The sequence below is a fragment of the Lissotriton vulgaris genome, chromosome 6 (genome assembly GCF_964263255.1).
Source record: "Lissotriton vulgaris chromosome 6, aLisVul1.2, whole genome shotgun sequence".
Taxonomy (NCBI): Eukaryota; Metazoa; Chordata; class Amphibia; order Caudata; family Salamandridae; genus Lissotriton; species Lissotriton vulgaris.
This window is the reverse complement of record NC_141694.1, coordinates 1,336,750,072-1,336,763,270: the sequence shown is the minus strand read 5'-3', so window position 1 is coordinate 1,336,763,270 and position 13,199 is coordinate 1,336,750,072. Positions and strand designations below refer to the sequence as shown.

Here is a 13,199-nt window from a genome sequence, read left to right as displayed (position 1 = left end):
AAGAAGAGGCCTTTACCTTCAGAAACCTATACCCAAGCTCCATCAGGTGGCAAAGCCCCTAGTACGCACACCCTTTGCATTGTACAAAAGCCTTCATGGAGAGCCCATTCCCTCTGGACAACCAAAGCCTCTTTAGGAACATGTTGCAAAAACCTACACTCATTAGAAGCATGAGAGGTCAAATATTTTGCTCTAGATGTACTTTAATATATATATATATATATATATATATATATATATATATATATATATATATATATATATATATATATATATATATATATATATATATATATATATATATATATATATATATATATATATATCTTTAAGTGTCATAAGTGTATAGCAAACTGTCACACTCATTGGATGATGTCATCAGCGATATCGTCTGTGATGCCATCAATGGTTTAATGAGAGATACCATCAGTGATGTCATCGATGATGTGATTGACCATGTGTGAGAAAGTGCCCTCTTTCTTGCATGGTATGGCCCCACTATTTGCTGAATTGCTGATGTGCTTTGACTGAGTGTGCCCTGGGCTCCTGCCAATCAGGTACACAGGGCCTGTGTTCCTTCTCTAAACCCGTATTGAAGCCTAAGCCCAATTGGCATCTCTGGCCACATATCAGCCCCTGGTAAAGGGTAATATAGTTACCCAGGGCACTGTGACCAGAGAAGGCCCCTAAGGGCTGCAGCACTTATTGTGCCACCATTAGAGGCCCTGTGCCCTAACACACACACACTGCCTTTGCAGGCTGGATGTCTTTGTGCAGAACAAAACAAAGAGTCGACATGGCACACATCCCTGTGTGCCATGCCCACAAAACACTTCCCTGGCATACTTCAGTCATCCCTCTAGCTGGGTGCCCTATGCCGGTGGTGAGGGTACAGGTGCATGAGCCCTGTACCCATACAGTACCCAGGTCAATTCTTTGGCAATGTAAGTGCAGTGCTGCCATTAAGAGTATATGGTGCTGGAAGTTTGTCATTACAAACTCCACAGCACCATAATGGCTACACTGAAGACTGAGAAGGTTGGTATCAAACTTCTCAGCACATTAAACCCACACTGATGCCAGTGTGGGATTTAATGTAAAATGCACAACAGAGGGTATCTTAGGGATGCCCCCTGGAACTCGACCAACTCCCAGTGATCTGGCTGAGTGGCTTCCTAGGCTGCCACCACCAGACATGTTTCTGGACCCCTGGGTCGAGAGCTTGCTGCTCTCGGCAGCCTGAAACAATGCACATCCTGGTAGGTGCCAAGCCTCCACCCCCAGGAGGGGCAGGGTTCACGAAGGAGAAGCTTCAAAGGCATACCAACTTTGTGAGCCTCTCCAGACCACTTGCTGTACTCAGTAACTGGTCCCCACTGGTTCTACCCCCCACTTTGGGCGGGAGACCAGGTGGGAAAAATAAAGTGAGGAAGAGAAGTGTGTTTCCCTCTGCCAACTCCACTCCTAAGGTGAGGGAGGCAAGGTGAAGAACAACCTCGAGTCCCCACCATCTTGAGGATGGGGGACCTAGTCAACCAGGGACAGGCTCCTGCCAACCTCCCACTGGAGAGTGGCAGAATAGGGGGATGTACCCACCCGAGGGAAGGGACCCTTTGATCCCTGACCTTTACCAACCTGTAACGCCCTTAAATTTAGTATTTAGGGGCATCCTGAACCTTCCTTCCTCAGATCCAGCAACCACAAGAAAAGAAGAAGGACGCGAAGTCGTGCAGAGCTAAAACGAGGATGACGTGCACTGACTTGGCGCCAGCCTTACAAGACTGTCTTCCCTCGAACCTGCTCCTGCGAAACCCCGTCATGTCAAGAGGCCAGCATAACCTCAAAAACCCTGGAGGACCTGCCTGCATTCACTTTCCAAGCTGTTTTTTCCTGTGAACACCAGACGTGTTAAACTGCAGCTTCTGGTGCCAGCCAGAAACCGTGAATCCAGCCCACTCTGCACCGTGGAGTCCGGCCCGTGTTGAGTAAACAAACACCCCAAGGAGGTCCCCCCGGTGATCCTGACCTGAGATCCGGCGACCCCTGACCTACCTCAAGCCTCCAGACGACTCCTCCAGCCTCAATCCAGAGGTCCCCCTACAGTGACCAGAGCGGGCGAGAAAATCTGACGTCCAAAGGCATCCCTGCACCCGACGCCCCACGGCCTTGTGTGCCCAACCCAGCAGTGCCTAACCATCTCTCTACATCCCAACTAACCCCTCGAAGTGGTGGTCACTCCTGGAAGATCCTGGTCCCCGAGCCTGCAGTGTTTCTTTGTCCCGGAGAATCCCCTTTTAAATCAACAGGGCTGCTGACCTCAAAACAGCACCCTGCACCCGGCTGCCCTAGCCCTGCTAAGGGTGCCCCTTTTGTGCTAACTTGGTCCCCAACTTGCCCTGAGCTTAACCCTAGGAGCTTTGCTCCCACAACCCTGTGGCCTGCTTGCCAGCCGCCACCAACCGGATCCCCCTATCCTCCATAGGATAACATTGGGTCTCAACCCTCTGCACCCGGCCGCCCGAGTGCCGCTGTGGGTGCAACAAAAGTGCCTCACTGACCCTAGGAGACCCCTGAGTCTAACCCGAGAACCCTAACTCAAAAGTCGGATTACTTACCTTGAAACCGATAACTCATTTTTCCTCATATGATAACATTGACACTTTTTCTCCCAAAAAGTTTTTGTGTCGACTTTTGAAAACTACAAATACTCCTTAAAAATCAGCCGAATACCCAAAATGCATTTTCTCAACTGTTTTCAGGAAATGTCTCAGTGCTGAATCTAGATATCCAGCACTGAGTAAGAAAAAGTACCAATAACTTAAATTGCCTGCTAAGTGAATTTCCTCCCATAGGATAACATTGGTGATTCTATGTGAAAAAATGAAATGCAATAATATTCTTTCAAAATCGTACCTTTAACCAAAACGCATTTACTCACCTGTTTTCAGGAAATGTCCCTGGGCTGAATCTAGGATCCAGTCCTGTGTTAACAAATGTTATCTGAAAATGTATTAACTGCATTTTTACTAAAAAAGCCCATTCAATTGAATGTACTATACTTGCAATGTGTTGCAAACTGCTTACTTAAAACTGTAACCAAAACCAGTACAAGTTACACTGTAATTTTGAACTGTGTTCATACAAAGAATCTACTACTGAAAAGTATTTTTTATGCTGACCTGTACCAGGCTTGCTTGGTTCTAGAAATAAAACAGTATATTTTGTTATACAAAAAAATTAGCCTAGAGTTCAGTTCTTGAGTGTGTGGATTCATCTGCTGACTGAGTGTGTACATCAAATGCTTTACACTGTCCTCCGATACTGCCTTACTGCTCGACTAAGCTACTACTTTAGAGAGTAAGGTTCTATCTAACTTTAACCTCTGCCAAACCTCTGGAAACCCTTGGACTCTATACACACTGTACCTCACTTTGGTGCAGTATATATAGAGCCAGTTTCTTACTGCATGTCATTTCATTAGTAATGTAATATGCGAGGTCACAAGCGGTATATGGCTGGTTGCAATGTATATAGTTAGCTCACTGAACTAAAATTGGTGAATTTCAGTATTTTTGTGGGTTTCAAATGTTATGTTATGACTGACCTTTCACCTAACTGTAATGTCCTTTAACCTTTGTATTTTTCAGTGAATTTCTTAGATCATTTTTTATTTTTAATACACGTTCAGGTCTTTCTTCTATACCTCATTATAACATCATTTAGTGAATGTGTGTGCATGTGTTTGTGTGGTAGTAAGCATATGAAATCTTTACTTATCCACATATATTTACCGTCACAATATTTTGATTAATATTTTTGCTACGATAATTTGGTAGGACAATGCTTTTGTGCTCAATATTCTGACACACAACTGACTTCAATGTACTTACTTGTGATGGTGGTAAGCCCGTGGCCCAATTGAACAAAGAGTGAAGAATGCAAACGAAAATGCTGGCAAGGTCCAAGTTGCTATAGCGTAGCCAAACCATTCCACAATCTCACCAAGGAAGTTTGCCCCAGACACGTAATTGAAAAAGCCTCCTATTGACATAAAAAAGGTCTTTTAATTCAGTTTTTTAAAATCATAGTGGAACTTAATACAAAGATGAACATGGCTCCAGAAACAAAGGAGGCCCTTTCTGACTGGCATTTAAGAAAGTAGTTTACTTTCATCCAAGTAAGTAAATCTTTCTCTAAGGATCTGCTTCCATGTGTACCCATCTTTTATGCATATTTCACAGACAGAAAAAGTGCTGACTCAACTCCAACTTGTAAAACAACACCTTAGGTCTTAGCATGTTTTGCTCCAAACACTCGCTACTGAAACCATGTAATCTTGACTTCGTCAACTTTCCAGCCAACCATAAGAATTAATGCTATAAAATTCAATTTACATCAGCCCCTAATTATGGCGATAGTGGTAAAGGGATAATCAAAGTTGGTTGAAATAAAGTGCAAGGTCCATATAAATGTTACCATGATACTGACCAGCATTGGTTTGAAGTGCATTTCTTAATGGCAATATGCAGATGCATTCCTGCATTCTTTGGTGTCCACAGCAACACATATGCAGCAAATACCAGATAAAAATGATGTGCATGCACTTGTAAGGTATATGCACACAAAGCTAGAATCATTCAGTAATTACATTTTTTCCTATGTAAATTCTTTAGCTGTGGGGTGTGTATTGTTTTATCTTTATGTGAGGGTTCAACATAAACTAATAAAGTAACATGTGCCTGTCTTCCACTGGAATTGAGCCAGAGATAGCAAGGAGGGAGAAAAATCGTGGTGGGCACGTGTTAAATCACAGCTTTTAAAGATATAGTAATGAACGAACTTACACTGAAAAAATAAAATATAAATACTTCTTGTGTGGAACTACTCCTTAAAGGTCATATTAGAAGTAATGTCAATTCTATGTAAAAAAAATACAATGGTAAGCAGTTGGCAAAATACTTTTTTTTTTGTTTTTAATAAAAGTACTATGATCACCTTGTGGTATTTTATAGGTTTCCTCTCCAGGTTGTCTTAAGTTCCGAAGAATGTGATCGCTGTGAATGTTGATCGCCATGCCAATGACAAACACAAGCATTCCTAAAAAAATAGAAGAGAGGTAGAGACATCACTCTGATAATACATCTTTATATTATAATATACATTCTGAATCTTTGTTTAAAAGAAGAAGGATGATACATTGCTTTCAACTCACTAAGTAAAGACTTATGTACTAATAACTCTTATATCATTGGCTTGGTTTTTAGTGCATGTACTCTCCCCAATCTCATAAAGTTTCCACTGTGGTTACGATGACACTGCATATTTGCTTATCATAAGTGAACTGCATATGCTGTGAAAATTAAAATTTCCCAGGCGTAATATATTTTTTTTTTAATTTTGCACGTAAATTTGAGTATGTCCCTGTCATAAAGCTACAATTGAAGGGCTTTTGTGCAATATGTGCAAACTGGTCCTATCTTGGGAAAATTAACAAAGCGTTTTTTTCCACCAGTTAGTTATTCCTGTGAACAGATGGTGAAAATGGGGATTTTACAATGTAAAGTTTTACACAAGTCCATATCTGCATGAAGATAGCCCAAAGTATGTATCAAGTGTAAACTCTTTCTTCTATGTCCACCTTGTGTAGTATGCTAAAAACTAATTGTTCTACGCATGGGAAATGTATGCAACTACATCTACCTCTGGGATTGATTTTCAAATTGCTGTGCATCTTCCAATTCCCTCCCTTCATGTCACGGATTACAAAAGAATAAATCCCCACAACTATCTTCAGATGATAAATATTAAAGGTTTTCACCACAGATTTCTCCTAATGGGTACCTGCTTTTTAGCTTCAAATCATCCAAACAAGTGCTTAGAATACCCTTAAACGTAATACAGTCAACTATGGGCTCGATTACGAGTGCCCCAATTAATACCCTCCCATTTAACTACCACCGAGTTACTGTGGGATCCAGGTAAATCCAGGGGTAGAAGACTAATGGGGAGTACAAGTTTTGGGGGAATGAAATGCAGGAATCAATGTTTTAGTGCATTAAGCAGCCGCAATCTCTGTGAAACATATTTACTAGTAATTCAGTGAGGATCATTATCGCCCATTACAGGGTCCATTAGAGTTTTCAGTCCAATTATGACCCACCCACGCCTAGGTTGTTTTGAGGATTTATTAGGGTTGAGCTAATATTGGCTTCTCTTATAAACGACTGTCCAGGACATCTGAGTGTTTGTGCTATCTTCATTTTCATTTCTGTTTGACCAAATGCAAGCTTTATTCTATAAGGGAAAAATGATGCCCAAGCTGCATACTAACACTTCTGATCAGTCAGTTACTACTGTCTCACACAGAAGAATCTAGGACGTAAAGAGGTTATGCACTGCAAAATCTTTGCAAATATGTTTTCTATGTTTAATGAAAGCTTTCATTATTGTACTTTTCTGATGATGATACTAAAACTGTGACTTTTTAAATATAGTTTTATTAGCCAAAAATGTATTAATTAATAATTGACACGTCGGTAATGACTATATCCGATTGTTCTTATAGCTGGACCTTCATCCTCACTTAAGAATCTCAAGTACAACAACATCTTTACACAATTCCAAATTTATGTTTAAAAAGATATCCATAACACACTGGTAGACCTGTCAGGTTTAGGGTGGTCTTTCCCCAAACGTCTTCCCTAATCCCCCTCCTAATTTTGCAGAATTTGTTTTTGTTGGCCTTAGGACTCCCTGCAATTTATCACTGCCAACTAGTGTTAAAATGCTTGTGCTCACTCCCTAAACCTTGGTAAGATTGACTTACTGCTGAATGGCATCTCTAATTTGCTTATACATCCCTGGTAAAGAGGTATACCATATACCCAGGGATGGTACATTACATACCACTAGTGGACCAGCAACACTTATTGTGCCACCCACTTAAGTAGCCACTTAAAACATGTCTCAGGTTTGCCACTGCAGACTGTATTTAGTTCAAACTGCCAATTTCAGGCTGAAAAATAATCGCTTTGCCAATTCCAATGCACCATTTTCATTACACATAAGCCACCACTAAGGTAGGCTGTCGACTCCCCATAGGGCAGGGTGAATTGTAACTAAAACGTTTGGCATATACTTCGAAGTGTTACATGGCCTGGTAGTTGAAAACTCACAAATTAGTTTTTCACTGCTGTGAGGCCTACCTCTCCCATCAGATAACATTGGGCTGCCTTATTACCTTTAATACGTGGTAATGTTAATTTAGGAGCAGGTAAAATTCTAATGTTTGGTGTTTAAGAAAGTGTAATTTAAAAATCCTCTATTGGTAAATTCAGATTTTAATCCACAATTCTTTAAATGCCACTTTTAGAAGTTAGTCTGGCCGATGAGAGGTGATACCCTGAAATCAGTCCCAGGATGCTTGTCTCTGGTCCAGGGAGTATCTGGCCTGGCAGTTCGGGCTGGACTGTTCCCATGGGGAGCAGGGTCAAGACTGATTTGCACATTGCTAGGTGTAAACTGGAATGGTGTGGCATGTAATAAAAGATGGATTTAACAAAGATCTGTGACTGTTGGTGAATGTATGATTTGTTCACCGTTTCATCCATCTTCTGTTCTTTTTGCAACTTTTTGAAAGTTGGCATTTTGTTGCCCTTGGTTGGTGCCTGCAACCGTTTTTCTGGGTTACATGACTAGGTGTAGTTGGCAGGGGGAAACAACCTTTACAACGCAACTTTTACAACGCACTACCATTACAACAAAACTTTTACAACGCAAGATCAATTACATTGCATGCCATTACAACGCAACGATTACAACGCATGACACTACAACGCATACCACTACAACGCATGTCATTACAATGCAGTCATTACAACGCATACCATCACAACGCATAGTACCCTTACACTGTCCAACACTTACCCTACTGTTGTACCCCCCCCGAGTTAGAATAGTAATTTTTACCCATACACTATCCAATACTTACCATACATGCAATGTAATGGTATGTGTTGTAATGGTATGCGTTGTAAAGGTAGTATGCGTTGTAATGGAATGCGTTGTAACGTTAGTTTTAAAAAAATTGTTGTAATGGCATGCGTTGTAATGGAATGCGTTGTAATGGATGTTGCGTTGTAAAAAATGTGTTGTAAAGGTATTCGTTGTAAAAGTATGCGTTGTAACGTCATACATCCGTTAGCAGGTAGCCTTTGTATATTCCTTCCAGACAACAACATAATAGAAGGACTAGGTGATGTCTGAATGGGCCATCTCAAGCAGTATGTGAACAGCCCCACTTGCATTTCAAAGTCTGTGTCACAGCCATCACACAAAGAACTTCGTACTAGCCTATTGTGCCTGCAGACAGACTGGGACCAGGCAGGGAGGCAGGAAATTTGATGCACTTCTGCAGAGGAAGACTCCAGAAGTTTCTTCCACTTTAAAGGAGACATTAGGTAAAATAGGGCTCTCAAACTAAATCCTGGTCAAAAGGGTCATCAGGCCTTGCAGAGCCATTATCAGCTACAGCCTGTAGTTTTGTACTGCTGGAGTCTTTGTACTTCAAAAAAAAAAAATACTAAGGGAACCATTACGATGGCGGGCGGATAAAATCTGCCCGCCACCGTAACAGTATGCGGGCCGCCCCCTGTGCCCCTCTGTGTTGAATACGATGCACCCGCCACAGTGGCGGGCGCATCACGCATATTTTACATTGCACCTCGCAGTACCTGCCACGTTATGCATGCAAATGCAGGGGGGTACCATAGGTACCCACCGTGTGCACCCCCCAACACCCTGGGGGCACGCAACGGGCCCCCAAAAGCAAAAACTGCATGCCTTTCCAGAAAGGCTGATCTCCGCCAAAACCCTAATATATATGGCGGTGTCTTGCAGGCACAACTGTTATATTAAACTTGTTTTCCGCCCGTTCGACGAGTCGACTGGCGGAGAAGCAGTGGACAGTTTTTTGGTCCACTGCGGACCCCCCAGCCATCCTAATATGGCAGGGGGTATTTCTGGTGTTAATGGCGGGTGGTTCGCCCCTGCCGGGCCGGCGGAGTCTACCGCCGGCCCGGCAGGGGCGAACCGCCCGCCATCCTAATGGGCCCCTAAGTCTGAACATAGAAATACTCAATGCAACTTCATCCACAGGCTCCCGACTATGACGCTTTCTCCTCTCACATGGCTCTCACATGGCTGGCTGATTTGCCCCTCTGAACTTTACCTTCGCAGACATTTTTCTTCCAAAATTCATTTAAGTCCAAAGTCTAGGCCCATTTCACTTGTGTCTGAACTGTGCTGCTTTGCAGTTGGCCACATATTTAAACACTACCCTGATCTTAAGCGACTTTGAGCATTTATGTAATTTTTCACTTTAAACTTTAAACATTCATAACTGCTTCTCCTGATAAATGTTTTGTCATTTTGGTATCAAATAATTTAATAAAATTGACTCTATTTTTCTAAATCGTTGTGAGATTTTTCTTGTGTTTTGTTTTCGCTTTATTACTGCTGCTTAAATACTGTACACAATGCCTCTGAGCTGAGCCTGACTGTCATGAAGCGTACTAGCAACACACCCTTGTCTTGTGTACTTATTTGAGGTTCTAGAGAGACCCCTTATATGTGGAGCGTCTCAAGACTTTCTTTGCCCAGAAAAAACCCACCCCTGTCCCGTGCAACCAGCACTCGTTAGGCATGTAATGATATGTGTTATGTTTAGACTTATGCTTATACTTGTAAATTTGCCCCACTTGATGTGAACCACATTTAACATGTATTTCACGTTACAGAAAAAGTAATGTTGGTAAATTTGAGCATTGCAGGACAAAAGCGGCAAAATCGGAACATAGACAAACAGTGACACTTTTAAAATTGCATTCGCGTCTATCAGGGAAAGCCCTCAAGCTGTGTGAAGTTAACACAGCGTAAGGGCAACGGTGACACATACGTCTTCTGGAAACATCCTGGGGTGTGGCAGGGCTATAAAAGCCACACCCAGGAATCCAGAAGGTGCTTAGTCTTCAGCATCCAGCCTCGATAGAGCATCGCGTCTGAAGTCTTCCGCTCGAGCAAGATTCCAGGCCTGCATTTCCGGTCTTCGGTGACTCATCTGCAAACCTGCCCAGCTTGTCAACTAAAAAAGCTAAGTATTGATTACTGATTTCCAAGGAAAAGACAGGCGCCCAACGCTAGCGAAGATTACTTCTTGGACTTATATTTACAGAAAGAAAAAAACGAACTTGGATATTTTTGGGACTTGTTTCTGTAGGCAAAAAGCGGACATTGTTTAAGTGCTAAAAGAAAGGTCATGATGTTTTAATGTGTTTTCGTGAGGAAATCTTAGACATGTTGTTTTAGGAATTGTATTAAGAAATCTTTTAAAGAGAGAAGTCGAGTGAAACAACTACAGGGGAATTTGATGTGAGTATAATTTAAGTGTGAGTTGATTTCTGTGTGAAACCATACATAAGAAGAGTGCAAATTATTCTTTCTGTTGATTGCAGACCTATTTACAAGCAAGGTATAAGTTCAAGGGCGGACAGTTCAACTACCTTTGGACATCTCTACAAAAGACATCACCCCAAGACGACTTCCAGGACGCGAAGCCAAGTTTAGTAGTTCGCAGGTAGGAATTTATAATTTGATGCCAAAACTAAATAAAAGACAAGGTTAAGAAAGGTTAAAAGGAATAAGGTCTAAGGATTCTCTTGTTGCTTCGCAAGTCGACTACAAGAACCAAATAGCGTCAGATTCCGGCCTCTCTCCCTAATTTCTATCCATCACCCTAGTGTACAGAAAGAGACCACAGGTTGCAAGGTAGGGTTCTGGGAGTTTGGTCCATAGCGTCTCTGCAAAATCTATCAAAGCACCTTACAGGTAAGAGATCAAGAGGTCACAGGTAAGAGTGCTTTGATCAATCTGACAGAAGACTAAGCCCACGGAAAAAGTTTTGCCTAGACGCCATGGACGAAACTTCGCAAGTGACTCTGCAGGAGATAGCTGCAGTGTTGTTGGAAATTAGATCAGAAAATGCAGATTTAAGAAGAGATGTAACAGCAATTCAGGGAAGATTACAAGCTCCTAGCCCCTCAACTTGGACTTTCTCTTCTGACAAAAAATCCTATTTAAAACCTCCAGTTTTTCAACCTACCATGCATACTTTGTATGGAGGGAACACTACGTCAGACCCATCCTCTAGCACTCAGATTCAGGTAGTAACACCAATCTCTGTACCTTTAGCACCTCCAGAGAGATTCTATGGAGATTGTAATAAATTCACAATATTTTTGAACCAATGTCAATTGCATTTTGTGTCGAAACCCACGGCCTTTCCTGATGTTTCATCCAACGTGGCTTTCATTTTGTCTTACTTAGGAGGTGATGCTGCTTTATGGTCTGTCCCATATGTGGAGAGAAACGATCCACTTTTAAGTGATTACAGACGGTTTAAAAGAGCCATGAAAAAATTGTTCGCTAAACATGTATTTGTTCAAACAGCTGATCATGAACTACTTAATTTGAAACAGGGCTCTTCAGATCTTTTACATTACATTTCAAGACTCGTCATAGAAGCTGAATGGCCTGAAGAAAAAAGAATTTCTTTGTTTTATCGTGGTTTGCGTGATGACTTAAAGGACATGATTACACAAATTCTTGATCCACCTACTGATTGTGAGGACTTTATTGATCTAGTAGTAAAACTCAATCATAGAATTTCTGAGAGAAAAGGGGAAAAAGGCAAGTCAGAATTCAAGATGATGGTTTTTAAGGACAGAGGAACCTCGAAAACCGAATCTTCCACAGCTAGGTTAGACCCAGTAGAACCTATGGAATTAGGGACAGTGAGAGGGCCTCTTTCAAAAGATGAGAGGGAGAAACGTAGGAAATTAAACCAGTGCATGCACTGTGGGAAATCCGGACATTTTTTTAAGGACTGCCCTACCCGACCTGTAAGACCAAAAGTAAAATCTTCCGAGATAGCAGCCATGCAACAGTCAGAAAACTAGAAAACTCGGTAGACAATGAGGTCAATCTATCGAGTGCACATACCAGTTTGGCAACTTTAACACCAACTGCCACTCATTGTCACCTTAGTATGAGAGTCCTTCTTCAATCATTGGAAGATAAAAATCGATCATGGTCTATAGATGCTTTAATTGATTATGGAGCAACTGGCAATTTTATCGATACTCAACTATTCAATAAGCTAGGATTACAAAAGGTAATAAAAAGTTCTCCAGAAATCGTTAGAGCAGTAGATGGAAAAGAACTCACGTCTGGACCAATTCAACATCATTCTAAGAAATTAACCATGACTTGTGCTCAGAAACATACAGAGGAAATAACTTTTGATATAATTGACGCTCCTCAATTTGGTTTGATTTTGGGCATTCCTTGGTTAGTACTTCACAATCCATATATTGATTGGACTAACAGGAGCATATTATTTAAATCAATTTTCTGTCATGCCAAATGTTTTCAACAGTACCCAGGTTCTGAATTATTAATACTAGGTTACGATTTTCCCAAGAATTCAAAAAGTGTTTTGATGGTTGCTGGGGTTCCTGAAGAATATCAAGATCTTGTAGAAGTCTTTGACAAAAATAAGGTGAACACCTTACCCCCTCATAGAGACTTTGACTGTCAGATAGATTTAGTTCCTGGGGCAACATTACCTTGTAGTCGCATTTCTGCCCTAACTGAAAAAGAAAATGAGCATTTACGCAACTATCTTGATGAATATCTGGAAAACGGATTTATAAGACACTCTAAATCTCCGGTCTCTTCTCCTCTCTTTTCTATTCCAAAAAAGGGAGGAGAATTGCGCACTTGCATAGACTACAGAGCTATTAACAACGTGACAGTTAAGAACAGATATCCGTTACCTTTAATACCCACACTTCTGTATCAAATTAAAGATGCCACTATTTATACAAAATTGGATTTGCGTGGAGCATATCATTTGGTGCGAGTCCGAGAGGGAGACGAATGGAAGACAGCATTTCGTACGAAATTGGATTGTATGAATACCAAGTGATGCCTTTCGGACTCTGCAATGCTCCAGCCGCATTCCAGTTCTTTATAAATGAAGTGTTACGAGATTTCCTTGATATCTGTTGTATCGTCTACATTGATGATATACTCATCTATTCAAGAGAAAAGTCTGAGCATGTAAAGCAAGTACGAGCCAT

The 13,199-nt window shown here is 41.4% G+C and overlaps 1 protein-coding gene across 1 annotated transcript in view; it reads right to left on the bottom strand.

Annotated features, from left to right (window-relative positions):
• Positions 1–13,199, bottom strand: part of SRD5A2 (steroid 5 alpha-reductase 2) — a 412,614-nt gene that overhangs the window by 49,147 nt on the left and 350,268 nt on the right. Inside the window, exons 3-4 of the mRNA XM_086927476.1 lie at positions 4,996–5,097; positions 3,891–4,041 (exon numbers count right to left, since the gene is read on the bottom strand). Of these exons, the coding sequence (XP_086783602.1) occupies positions 3,891–4,041; positions 4,996–5,097 (253 nt within the window). The remainder of the gene's footprint in view (positions 1–3,890; positions 4,042–4,995; positions 5,098–13,199) is intronic.